Source organism: Eschscholzia californica, unplaced genomic scaffold (assembly GCF_041429995.1).
Source record: "Eschscholzia californica isolate CP2 unplaced genomic scaffold, dmEscCali1.0.p SCAF_6, whole genome shotgun sequence".
NCBI lineage: Eukaryota > Viridiplantae > Streptophyta > Magnoliopsida > Ranunculales > Papaveraceae > Eschscholzia > Eschscholzia californica.
The window spans coordinates 5,065,664-5,077,627 of record NW_028238483.1 but is presented as its reverse complement, the minus strand read 5'-3'; the positions used below and the strand labels follow the sequence as shown (position 1 = coordinate 5,077,627).

The 11,964-nt window shown below is 36.8% G+C and overlaps 2 protein-coding genes across 2 annotated transcripts; both read left to right on the top strand.

Moving 5' to 3' along the window:
* The first annotated feature begins 1,947 nt into the window (after positions 1-1,947).
* LOC147530948 (UPF0481 protein At3g47200-like) lies at positions 1,948-5,014 on the top strand. The gene is made up of 2 exons (XM_086648532.1): positions 1,948-2,028; positions 3,500-5,014. The coding sequence occupies exon 2, from the start codon at positions 3,516-3,518 to the stop codon at positions 4,899-4,901; it is 1,386 nt and encodes a 461-aa protein (XP_086504658.1). The 5' UTR covers positions 1,948-2,028; positions 3,500-3,515; the 3' UTR covers positions 4,902-5,014.
* A 2,497-nt stretch (positions 5,015-7,511) lies between these two features.
* LOC147530947 (uncharacterized) lies at positions 7,512-10,752 on the top strand. Its single transcript, XM_086649696.1, has 6 exons — positions 7,512-8,192; positions 8,330-8,566; positions 8,654-8,805; positions 9,231-9,356; positions 9,515-9,566; positions 10,291-10,752. The coding sequence occupies exons 1-6, from the start codon at positions 7,512-7,514 to the stop codon at positions 10,750-10,752; spliced, it is 1,710 nt and encodes a 569-aa protein (XP_086505822.1).
* Positions 10,753-11,964: the final 1,212 nt, after the last annotated feature.

The following is an 11,964-nucleotide window of genomic DNA, read 5'->3' as shown; positions in this document are numbered from 1 at the left end:
ATAAAAGCCATGAACTAACAGGATAACTTAACAATTAGTCCCACCGGCTACTGCAGTGGACGGCGAACCAATTTGAACCTATTTCATACTAATTTGAACCAATCTAGGGCAACATTTAGGGAAAAATCGTCAAGGAAAGTCTATATGATAAATAAACATCATAATATCCAACAAATGTATAAGGTTCAAGACTTTAAGTGAAATAAAAAGGTATATAATAGTTAAATCAGTTTCATAAGCAGAAAACACATTTGAAACAGTAGAAGGAGCATACTTTTGGGGCAAAGACTCAGCTTGATCTGATGATGAAGCCCTAGGTGGCAATTTCCCCTCATCAAATTTCAGCACATATATAACATATAAATATGACAAATTTCTCCCAAATTCATCAAATATGGAAAAATCTTACAGAGTACCTTCATCAAATTTCAGCACATATATAACATATAAATTGGCAAAATTCAAGTTTCATCCAACGTTTTAACAATAGAGTAAATTGTGATTTGGTCTCTCTATTTGAGCAGATGTGTTCTTCTATTTGAATCTTAGAGGTTCTTTCTTCTCTACCAGGGCTATACATTCCCCTTGACGAAATGCTCGGTGAGACGATAAAACTATATAGTTCATGTTAGCAGACATGGCAACATTCAATAATAGAATGATTTCTCCACAAGGGTTATCATGATAAATGTTAATCAATAAGTATCAAAATTAGTTTAAAACATCCTATAATAGATCCGTGGAATGAGCATAATAGCCGAATTTGAGTCTAACAGTAACACTAAACCTCAGTTGACATTTGTGAATCTGCCTTGTTTAGTAGAGAGAGGGAGACATAGAGATTTAGCAAAAAGAAATAGGTAAGAGAGATGTATTTGATAGAAGAAGAGATTTGAAACTTACCTAGTCTGATGAAAGAGGGAAGAATGAAGAACCCTAGCTTTTTGCTCCCAAATTTGTAGAGAGAGAGAGAGACAAAATTACAAATTTGTATAGAGATTTAGCAAAGAGAATAAGTAGGTAAGAGAGATGTATTTGATAGAAAAAGAGATTTGGAACTTACCTAGTTTGATGAAAGAGGGAAGAATGAAACCCTAGCTTTTTTGCTTGCTCCCAAATTCCTTGGTTGGACTGCAAAATCGATTTTTGCTCTAGAAAACTAATCTGGTCGAGTAAAAAAAGCTTGGTTGACTAAAAGGACCTATTTTGAATAGGCATGAAATGGAGGGATCAAAGATGAAACAGCAAATTCTCCCAGCTTTTTGCTCCTGCCAACTCATGATACATGCCCGGTTGGACTGCCAAGTCACCCGGCCGGGATTGAGGCCGGGATTCAACCGGGCATAGTATCATTTTTGATAGCGATAACATGGGTTGTTATTTGCATACATATAACAATCTCTTAAATTATGGCTGATTATTTGAGGTATGAGAAATCCTCAAAAAAAAAATCAACCAATAGGAGTTCAAATATGAGCTTCAGCTCACTCAATCACTGGCCATCATTAAATATTTCGATTGCCCACCCTTTATGTGACATGTCATGTTGATAAACTCTTGAGTCGATAACTCACTTGGGGCTATCTAGGAAGTTCCGTAAAGTTCAAAAAAGAAAATTCAACAGAAAAAAAAAGGAAGTTTCCCTAAAGATAGACGATTAGGCAGAAACGAGGTAAAATGATATCCAACCAAAAGAACCGACGACTTATCAATGACTTTATTTATGGCTGATTATTTGAGGTACCAGAAATTCTCAAAAAAATCAAAACAGATGAAGCAAGGGATGGAAGATTCCTGGACTATTGCTGGCAAAATGACATCCAACCAAAAGAACTGAATACTTATCAATGACTTTATTTTATGTTTTCATATTGGAAAATAGACTGAATTGCTAAAACATACTGCCTTATATATATTAACTTGTTATTGGTAGGATTTTGAAAGAGTAATGAGCACGAGGAGTTGCTAGAGAAGGAGCTAACGACCTCGTTCGTGCAGGAAATCTCCAAACAGAGTTCATCCAGCCAGGTTTTCATATCTCTCTCAACTCCGGGGCTAGTAAGGGGCACGTGCCCCCACAAGCTCCCAAGACCTCCGCTTAACACTACTATTAAATAAAGGTTACCCTATAGATTTTTTTTAAGAAAAATAGTCATTTCACTCTAATCTCATTCTTCTAACGTGTTGATCAAAGAAATTGTTTTATTCCTTGATGATTACAAAAGAAATATAAGACTCTATTTATAGAGTTACAATACTACTAGTTTCTAACTTTACTAGTTTCTAATATTTTACTAGTTTCTTAATAGTTTATACTAATATATTTACTAGTTCCTAAATCTTACTAGTTTCTAATATTTGATATTTCCTAATATCTATTATATGGGATATCTTAATATATAGAAAGATATTTCAACAAATATTACATAACAATTTTTTTGTAATTTAATTTCTTGGTAAATATAATCTGTTAAGTAACACGATTTTTTTCTAATCATCTCCTTTCTGAAATAAAATTATTTTCTTGCATAACATTTAATTTTTTTAGGGTTATTTCCCTAATGGCCCCCAACTTTGTGACCAGCTTCCCGCCTGGCCCCCTTCCGTTATAACACCGTCACTCTCTCTCCTCCATCATGTTTTCTCTCTCTGCCAAGTCACGCCACCTCATCATCTTCTCCGGCATGGGTCGCCGGCCGCCCAAATTCCTGCCGGCGACCTTCAAATTTTTTTTTCTCTCTCTCTAAAAAAAAATTTTTTCTTTTTTTTTATTCTCTCCTCTCTCTCTCTAAACTCCAGCGAAGGGGTTTCTCTTCGCCGGAGTTTAGAGAGAGAGAGAGAGAGAGGTGAGAATAAAAAAAAAAAATTTTTTTTTTAGAGAGAGAGAAAAAAAAAATTTGAATGTCGTCGGCCAGAAATTTGGCCGGCCGGCGACCCATGCCGGAGAAGATGATGAGGTGGCGTGACTTGGCAGAGAGAGAAAACATGATGGAGGAGAGAGAGTGACGGTGTTATAACGGAAGGGGGCCATGCGGGAAGCTGGTCACAAAGTTGGGGGCCATTAGGGAAATAACCCTTTTTTTAATGTGTTAAATTAATTACCTAGCTTGATTATTACATAAATAAAAGTGTAACCACTAAATTACAATAAAAATAAAGCGTAAAACATTTTAATAAAAAATGTGCCCGTAGATATTCAGTTGTCTTAGAAATCAAATAAGATAAGAACGTGAATATATACTATGTACCTTTAAAATTTTGATCATGTACCAATTGTTTCCATTAAAAAGTAAGTGTAGGACAAACCTCTTTTTATTGAGTCGATTCAAGAGGTATTAGATACAGTAGATTAAAACATAACGTGTTATTATATATTACTTGATTTATTAATTTACGTGGAATTTTCTTTTTAAAAGTACCCCCCCCCATAGAAGAAAATTTCGGGCTTCGCCACTGTCTCAACCGTATACGTCTTTCAAGTTAACTTTTTCACTTGTAGGTGTAGATACTGAAGAATGGGAAAAACCGATAAAGATCATATTTCACTTCAAATTCCGCAACACACTGTTGTCGTTGATGCAAATATTGGGTTAGGAGATGTCTCAGTCAACCATGAAATTGTTGAAGCAATTGAGGTGAAGGTTAAGAAAGCATTTTCTTCACCATCTGGAAGAGATTGCAGTATTTTTAGAGTTCACGAAAATTTTCACAAAATGAATGAACGTGCCTACTCACCTCTTGTTGTGTCGATCGGTCCCTTACACCATGGCAAACCACACTTACAAGAAATGGAATCCATTAAGCTGATGTATATGCACGACCATCTTTACCGAGCAACAATGACAAAGCAATGCAGTGACGATCAAGCCATACTGAGGGGGTGTGCAAAATTTATTGAGAGTAAAGAAGAAGAAGCAAGAAATTGTTACTCTGAACCCATTAATCATATCAAAAGCAACGAGTTCATTCAAATGATGTTAATCGATGGTTTATTTCTTATCGAGCTCTTCTACAGGTACAATGCCCTAGTCAACATAGACGGGTATGATCCTATATTTAGTAAAATTGGGGATTTCTCAAGTATATATGGAGATTTATTGCTGGTTGAGAATCAAATTCCTCTTTTCGTCCTTACCGGTCTCTTGGTGGCCATTGGACTAAATGGAGGAGAAACAGAATCCAAGTTATGTATAAATATGCTCGTTGTAAAGTTCTTCAATGAGGTAATGCCAAGAGACAATAATGTTCTTGTGAATTACTCGGAACGTGGAGGCAAACATATATTAGATGTTTTTGCTAATACCTTCCATCCTACATTTGTCAGAGAAAGAGTGTTCACTCATTGGATAAAATTGCCAAATGCTACAGAGATGAAACGATCAGGAATAAAGTTTAAGAAAGGGTCTACAACAGATACCTTCTTAAATATCAAATTTAATAGTAAAAGTGGTGAACTAGAGATTCCACCGATATTGCTTCAAGACACTACTGAAATTTTCTTCAGAAATGTTATTGCTTCTGAACAACATTCAAGTGGAAATATCACTTATATGACTTCTTATGCTATGTTCATGAATTCTCTCATTGAATCCGCAGATGATGTTCGGGTACTTTTGTCTAATGATATTGTAACAAGAGGTGGAGGAAATGATGAACATGTCTCAAAAATCTTCAATAAGCTCTGTTGTGAACTAGTTTTACATGCTTATAATTATTCTAATCTGTCTCAGGAAATTGTTACGTATTGCAGAACGGATAAAAACATTTGGAAAGCAATTCTGAAGCGTGATTACTGCACCAACCCATGCACAACTGTGTCAGTTATGGGTGGCATCACACTTCTTATTCTTACTCTCATTCAGACTGTAACTTCTATTATGTCTCTGCATCGTTCTTCTTGATCAGCGGATGTTATGCCATTATGGTAATAATGAATCTGGACGCGGGAACTCTCGGACTGTTTCAAATGTTCTGTAGGAAAAGGAGTTACATATGATGTACCCTTTTTGTTTTATATTTTGTTTCATTTTCAATGTGAATTATGCATGTCCCCTTCGACATGTTTGTGGTTTTACTGATGCAACTTATGACATAATTGTAACGCCCCAAATCTCGTCGGCCGCCATGAAAACCTAAACTCAAAGCATTTCTCCGAAGAACAGTAAACGTAGTTGATATACCCATCATAAGAGACAAATAATATCAAATGTGAAGCTCATAAGAATCAATAAATCATCTAAAAGATACCCATTAAACTTTCTTAACTCAAACAATGGTTCTGAATCATCGGCACGTAGGTCGGACAATAACAAATGAAAGAAATAACTATCTAGAAAGTGAAACTCCAAATAACTATCTAATCTTGAAAGCGAAAACTAAGAAAGAAGCTCTGAGCTGACGAACTGGGATCAAGTTGGTGGCGCTCCCCGATCTTTATCACCTGAAAAATAGTAGGCTGGGTCAGAACCCAGCTAGTCTATATAAAAAAAGGGGGATTTTGGTGAAGTGCCCCGATCCAAGGGGCACTTCCTCCTTTTGCCCCAAGAGAAAGAAACTTTGGTAAAATGCCCTCTTTTATCAAAGCCGTTGTTTTATTTCCCATTTTACCCCTCCTATATAAACCATTACTAGAATTTCTAGATATGTTGTTCTTACCCCCAAATGAGAGAAACCTAAAACGAAAAACGAGCTCCTCCTCTCTCTCTCTTGATTTCCTCCCATAGATCGATTTCAACTCAAAATTCCGTCCAAATTTCTTGCTCGAATCAATCTATTACTCCACTATAAACTCGATTTTTGGTCCCTTTTATGTCATCAAGATACCTAAGGTTGAATCATAAGCTTGAAAAGCTTCCTCTCTCTCTAGGTTTTAATCTATAAAGACTCTTCTCTATCTATCCAAAACAGGTATTTCACCACTAAATTTACACAATGTTATATGTTTAAGTTTGATTTTATGTTGTATGGATGTATTCAAATCTATGCTTTGATATTTAACCAAAAACTAGGGTTTATACTACAAAAAATTTAGGGTTTTGGTTGTATGTTTTATTTTTTATTTCATTGATTGTGTGTTTGATTGAGAATTAAATGTATGGAATTAGGGTTTAGGGTTGATATTTCATTTTGGATTGCATAAAGTTTTTAAATTTATAGGGTAGTGATTCAAATCGATCGTACCAGTTCGAATCCGTCATCACTATTTCGACATGTACGAACCGAAGTAGAGTCCGGTAGCTTACCTATCCTGTAACCATATTAAATCGACTACACAATGTCGTTTCGATGTGGTACCTTACGACACGACTCTGCCGATTTGTTTGTGATACAGTAAGGTAAAACTTTTTCATCTACTTACATATTTATTTTTGATTTTTTTAAGGTATATCTTTCCTTTTTGTGTGATGGGATCTCTGAATATCTAGTTATTCCACGGAGGACGATGGGGAAATGTCGATAATAAGAACAAAGAATATGTAGGCGGACAACAAGGTGGGATTGTTTTACCGGATGGTGCGACACTTACTCATCTTCGTGAAGTTGTTAGTGAAGAAGTAGGTGTAGATTTGGATATTGATTCAATGACTCTAACTTTTAAGGTTCCCGACATATCTGAATTTGGCCCACCTATGGAAATACGTAGTGATAAAGATTACAAATTTTATTGGTCAGTTGTGAAACCTCACTCCCCCAGGTGTCTACCTCTGTATGCGACGATTGAAAAGGGATCACCAGTAAAAGCTAGTAATACAAGTTCTGTAAGTTTTGTACCTGATACTTTTGGCGAGAGAGGAAGAACACAGGTAGAATATCATGAACGTAATGTAGGGTCTTCAAGGGATTATGATTATTTCGATTTTGATTTGAACAGTTATCCTCGGACCTCACCGAATATCTCAATTGGTGATATTAATTGTTTTCCTACACCAGAACTTAAAGAAGATGTGCGTGATGAAAATGTCATTCGACAATAAAGTAAGGGGAAGGAGAAATTGAGAAAACATTTCATCCGTAATGAAAAAATTATTCGGCAAACCAAAGTGAAGGCGGAGGAATTTCCGATAATTAAAGATGAATATAAAGTTAATTTAAATTGTTCGGAAATTTGGGAGTATTCAGATGAAGAGGTGGGAGGTGTAGGGAATGGTTATTTGTCAGATGAAGTGGAAATAGTTGATGAGAGTGTATGGGATCGTTGTCGTTTTAAAGTTGAAGGAGATAATTTGGAAGACAGTGATGTTCCTAAAGAAGAGAATTTGCGACAACAATATACATTCATTGGTTGTGCAGAGGTCGGGGAGTTCCCCGAAATGTGTGGTGTATATGAAAATAACAGTTGCCATGAGAGCGATGTGTATCCTGTGAAGTTGAATGATGTTTTTGAAAGTAAATAAGAATTAAAGAGAAAGTTGAGTTTGTGGGCCATCAATACAAAATTTGAATATAAGGTAAACAAGTCCGATAAAAGTCGTTTCGTTGTATCCGGTGTTGAGGAGGATTGCAGGTGGTACATGCGTGCAACTACAATAGGTAATGGTTCGACCTTCCGTATTGTGAAGTTTAAAAGTACCTACTCTTGTAGTGTTGTTGGTAATCTCCACAGGGTGCATAAACAAGCCACTTCAAAAGTCATTGGAGAGCTAATCAAAGATAAGTTTGTTGGTGTGAAAAGAATTTATAAACCTCATGACATAATAGCTGATATCCAACAACAAATGGGAGTTTCACTAACATACAATGTAGCATGGGATGCAAGAGAGCATGCTCGCAATTTGTTGAGGGGTGTTGTCGATGATTCGTATGCGATCTTGGAAAGGTACTCGAAGGAGCTTGTTCGCCTAAATCCAGGTACTGTCTATTGTCTTGAGAAAGATAGTTCGAACCATTTCAAATTTTATTTCATGTCTTTGGGATGTAGCATACGGGGATTTTTACGTGGCATCCAACCTGTGGTTGTTGTCGATGGGACATTCCTGAAAGCAAAGTACCTTGGTGTTTTGCTTGTTTGTGCTGGGATCTATGGTAACAACAATATTTATCCACTTGCGTTTGGCATTGTTGATTCTGAAAATGACATGTCGTGGAATTGGTTCATGTACAAGCTTCGAAAAATTATCGGTAATGTGGAGGACCTAGTGATAGTTTCCGATCGCCACAAGAGTATTGAGAAAGCGGTGATCGACGTGTTCCCGGTGCGATGCACGGAATTTGTAATTATCATCTTAATATGAATGTGAAGGCAAAATTTGGGCATGAAAATTTTAGTTCGTTGTTATTTAAAGCATGCAAAGCCTACAAAGTTGAAGAATTTGAAAGCATATTTTTGCAGTTGGAAATCTCATTTCCTCGTATTGCCCGTTACTTGCGCGAAGCCGGGTTTCAACGATGGGCACGTGCGCATGCTAGTAAGAAACGTTATGATATGATGACATCAAACATTGCCGAAAGTTTGAATAGCTTGATGAGAGAGGCAAGAGAACTTCATGTTACACACGTTATCGAGTTTCTTAGAGCTACACTACAAGGTTGGTTTTTTAATCGTCGTGAACAAACTAGTGGGGACCCGGTTCTTACGCAATGGGCAGGAAAGTAGGTGGACGACAGGAAGGCCAAGGCTGATTATTTTACAATTGTACCCATTAGCAATGAACAGTTCGAAGTAAAATATCGGCTTTATCGTGAGGTTGTGGATTTGAAAAATAAGACGTGCACTTGTCGTGTGTTCGATCTTCAACAACTTCCATGTGTGCATGCTCTAGCTGTTTGCAAAGAAATATGTTTGGATGTTTTCCAGTTTTGTTCAAGGTATTACCATCTCGAAACCGTTAAGGATGCATATGCAGAGTCGATTTTACCAGTGACATCGTCATCCGCTTGGTCTTCTTGTGACGGTGCGTCGACCTCAAGTATTAAGCCTCCCACTACACGCCGTCGAGGAGGAAGACCTAAGAAAACGCGAAGAAAGTCTCGAGGCGAGGTCTTACCCAAGAGGCAGGTTAAATGTGGTATATGCGGTCAATTGGGACATAATCGGAAGACATGTAGAAACAATGAACCAGTCCCTACTTTTTGCAAAACTATCCCTAAATAAATGTTACTTTGTGTGGTTAACCAAAAGTTATTTCATGAACACTAGTATTGAAATTTGAAGTTTGATTTAAATGATTATGAATTTTGTAGTTTCATTTAAATGAGTGTTTGTATGTTAGCTGTATGTTGTGAAATTTTAGAGGGACAACTACCTGTGGTAGTAATCGGTCCTTCCATGTAGGTGTTTTTAAGGTAGAATCGGTTGTTCAATGCCGTATTTATGTGCTACAAAACGACATCACCAAACCGAATGGAGCTCCAGTAAGGTATCTAGGTTTGTATGGGTTAGATTCGGTCACTCAATGTCGGATTTAACTGCAAAAAAACGGTACGACAAGATCGATTTTACCTTCTTACCTTCTTTTTTGATTTTTCAATTTTTTCCCATTTACCGTACGATTTTACCTTCTTACCTTCTTTATAGATACTTGTGTTATATTACTACACCAAAGGGTGTAGGCTTTATAGTTGGTCAAGTAAAGTGACACATTTTTGTAGAGCATTGTATAGTCACATCCATTGACCATACCAAATCTATTCAATAGCAAAAAGACAAAGGTTTGTACTTGTGTGTGGGTACTTCATCTGACCATACACCAAAGGTACAGGTCTATAAATTCTTTAAAATGATTATTTGTATGTTAAAAAAATTTGAAGTATGTTTAAACTGAAAACGAGAAGGCTTTCTTACTACCTGTGGTGGAATCGGTCCTTCAATGTCGGTTATTGGCTAATGTAAACGACTTCTTAATGACGTTTGTTATTAGAAACTTTCTCCATATAGACACCGAAATAAACTCCAGTAAGGTTTGATATTTCTTTGATCCAGATTCGATCCGTCAATGTCGTGTCGTTTTGTACCTTTTCGATACGACGTGACCGATTTAACCTTCTTAAGTTCTTTTTCGATTTTCTAATATTTCCATTGATATTACCAGACCAAAGGGTGTATGATTTATAGCTGTTAAAGTAGATTGACACATTTTTCTAGACCATTGTATTGTCTCATCCATTGACCATAGTTCATCTATTCAATAGCTAGAGTAAAGTACATAGTACAATAGCTTCACTAAGTATATTAGTGGCTTCATCTATAGTAGATAAACACTTTCTCAATATCCAAATTTCTATACTTTGTTTCCAACTCTAATAGCATAAGTTACTATCCAAATTTCTATACTTTGTTTCCAACTCCAACAGCATATGAAGATGGTTAGAACTACCGACAACGTACGAGTTGAAGAATGTAATGGTCTGAAGCAAATCACTCCAACCATGAGAGCTCGACTCTATGATGAACAAGATAAATGGGAAGTGCTACGTGATGAATGTTACCGGGAGTGTATAAGAGTCCCTGTATTCCGATCTTACTATGTAAATCCCAAGTTTCGTCATTACGAAAAAGCGCTTAAGCGCCTAAGAGATGGAGTTGCACGAATGAGACTACGGATACATAGGCGTAGGTTATTTTTAGTTGAAGAGAGCATCACTCATCTAGGTTCTCCATTTGTAATCCGAAGTGAAGGTAGCCAATACACCGACAATATCCTAGAGGGTTTAAATGGTGTATATAGTACTATGTCGGTTCAGACAATAAGGACGATCCAAACCTTGCGTCTGACACATCAACTGAACCTGAGTCCTGAATGTGGGTTATTTTAGATTTAGTATCGATATTATTATGTTTATGTGTTCTGAAAATGTAGTCGTTTGGTCGTTGAAAGATAATCAGTCGGTGTATGTCGCTTGATTCAAAGAAAAGCTCGGTTCGGTTAGGCCGATATGTATGTCTGAATTTGAAATTATATTTTGAATGTTTTCCATTTACCCATTTACCATACCATAGTATGTATGGTTTATATTGTTGTTTAAGGTGACATAAAACCAAATATTTTATTACTCATGAAATAAAACAAAAAACAAAAAATCAACCATGCGGGTCATCGTTGAACTAAGTATCAATCATTTCTCCGCATTTGTCACATACAAACATTTCCTTTTTGAAACAATAGCGATAAGTTTTATGAGAGCACTTTGACAAGTCGGTACTGCTACTTGTTTCTTCTGTATCACTTGGGGAAGGTCGGCCATCACAAGTGAACGTGATTTTTTCCCAAAAACCGAGGACAATTGCGTATATCATGGCCCGATTCATAATACACAACAATATTTATTCTAAAATCCACAAAGATAGATAAATTATCAAGTTGGTTAAGACATTATATAGAGAGGTTTAAGGAAAACGAGAAGGTTTAAGAAAAACTTACATCCTCCTCCTCTGTCTTTATTGCATCAATCAACCATTCGAACGAGTTACATTCATTGTTCTTACATAAAAGGAAGTAGCCATTTCCTCTAACATCACCGGTATACATCAACGACATGAAGGCTCTGCAACCGGATCCGCATGTTACACGGTGCCAGCGACATTCGAACAACACATGGCCTTCCTTTTTGCATGCTATACAAAAAATTGGTTTAGGGTTATTAGCCATCTTCCGTGTAGGTAGTGATGAGACATGAAAATGTCCCATCTGAATCTCTTAACTCGGGCTAGTTAGTCCAATTCGAGCTGTTACTCTCATGAATTGTGTGTTTCTCTCGTCCAATTAGTTGATTGGATCAAGGTATGACACATGGCGAGAGCAGAAAGCAGCAGATGTCGTAGCATCATTGTTCAGTAACCCGCGTTACACCTTATGTTTCACCCTAATGGCTAGGGGTGTACACGAGCTGAGCTCTTAACGAGCTGCTCGGCTCGACTATTGCTCGTGCTCGACTCGAATATTAACGAGCCCGAGCTTAACACGAGCTCAAAATCAAGCTCGTTTACATAAACGAGCCAAGCTTGAACATTCTTTAGTGTATCACGAG

What these genes read in the sequence shown, in the direction of transcription:
- LOC147530948 (XM_086648532.1), top strand. Translation starts at nt 3,516, where the DNA reads ATGGGAAAAACCGATAAAGATCATATTTCACTTCAAATTCCGCAACAC.
- LOC147530947 (XM_086649696.1), top strand. Translation starts at nt 7,512, where the DNA reads ATGCGTGCAACTACAATAGGTAATGGTTCGACCTTCCGTATTGTGAAG. An exon ending in CGGTGATCGACGTGTTCCCG is followed by an intron (nt 8,193 to 8,329) that starts GTGCGATGCACG and finishes ATATTTTTGCAG; the next exon opens with TTGGAAATCTCATTTCCTCG. An exon ending in AACAAACTAGTGGGGACCCG is followed by an intron (nt 8,567 to 8,653) that starts GTTCTTACGCAA and finishes AGCAATGAACAG; the next exon opens with TTCGAAGTAAAATATCGGCT.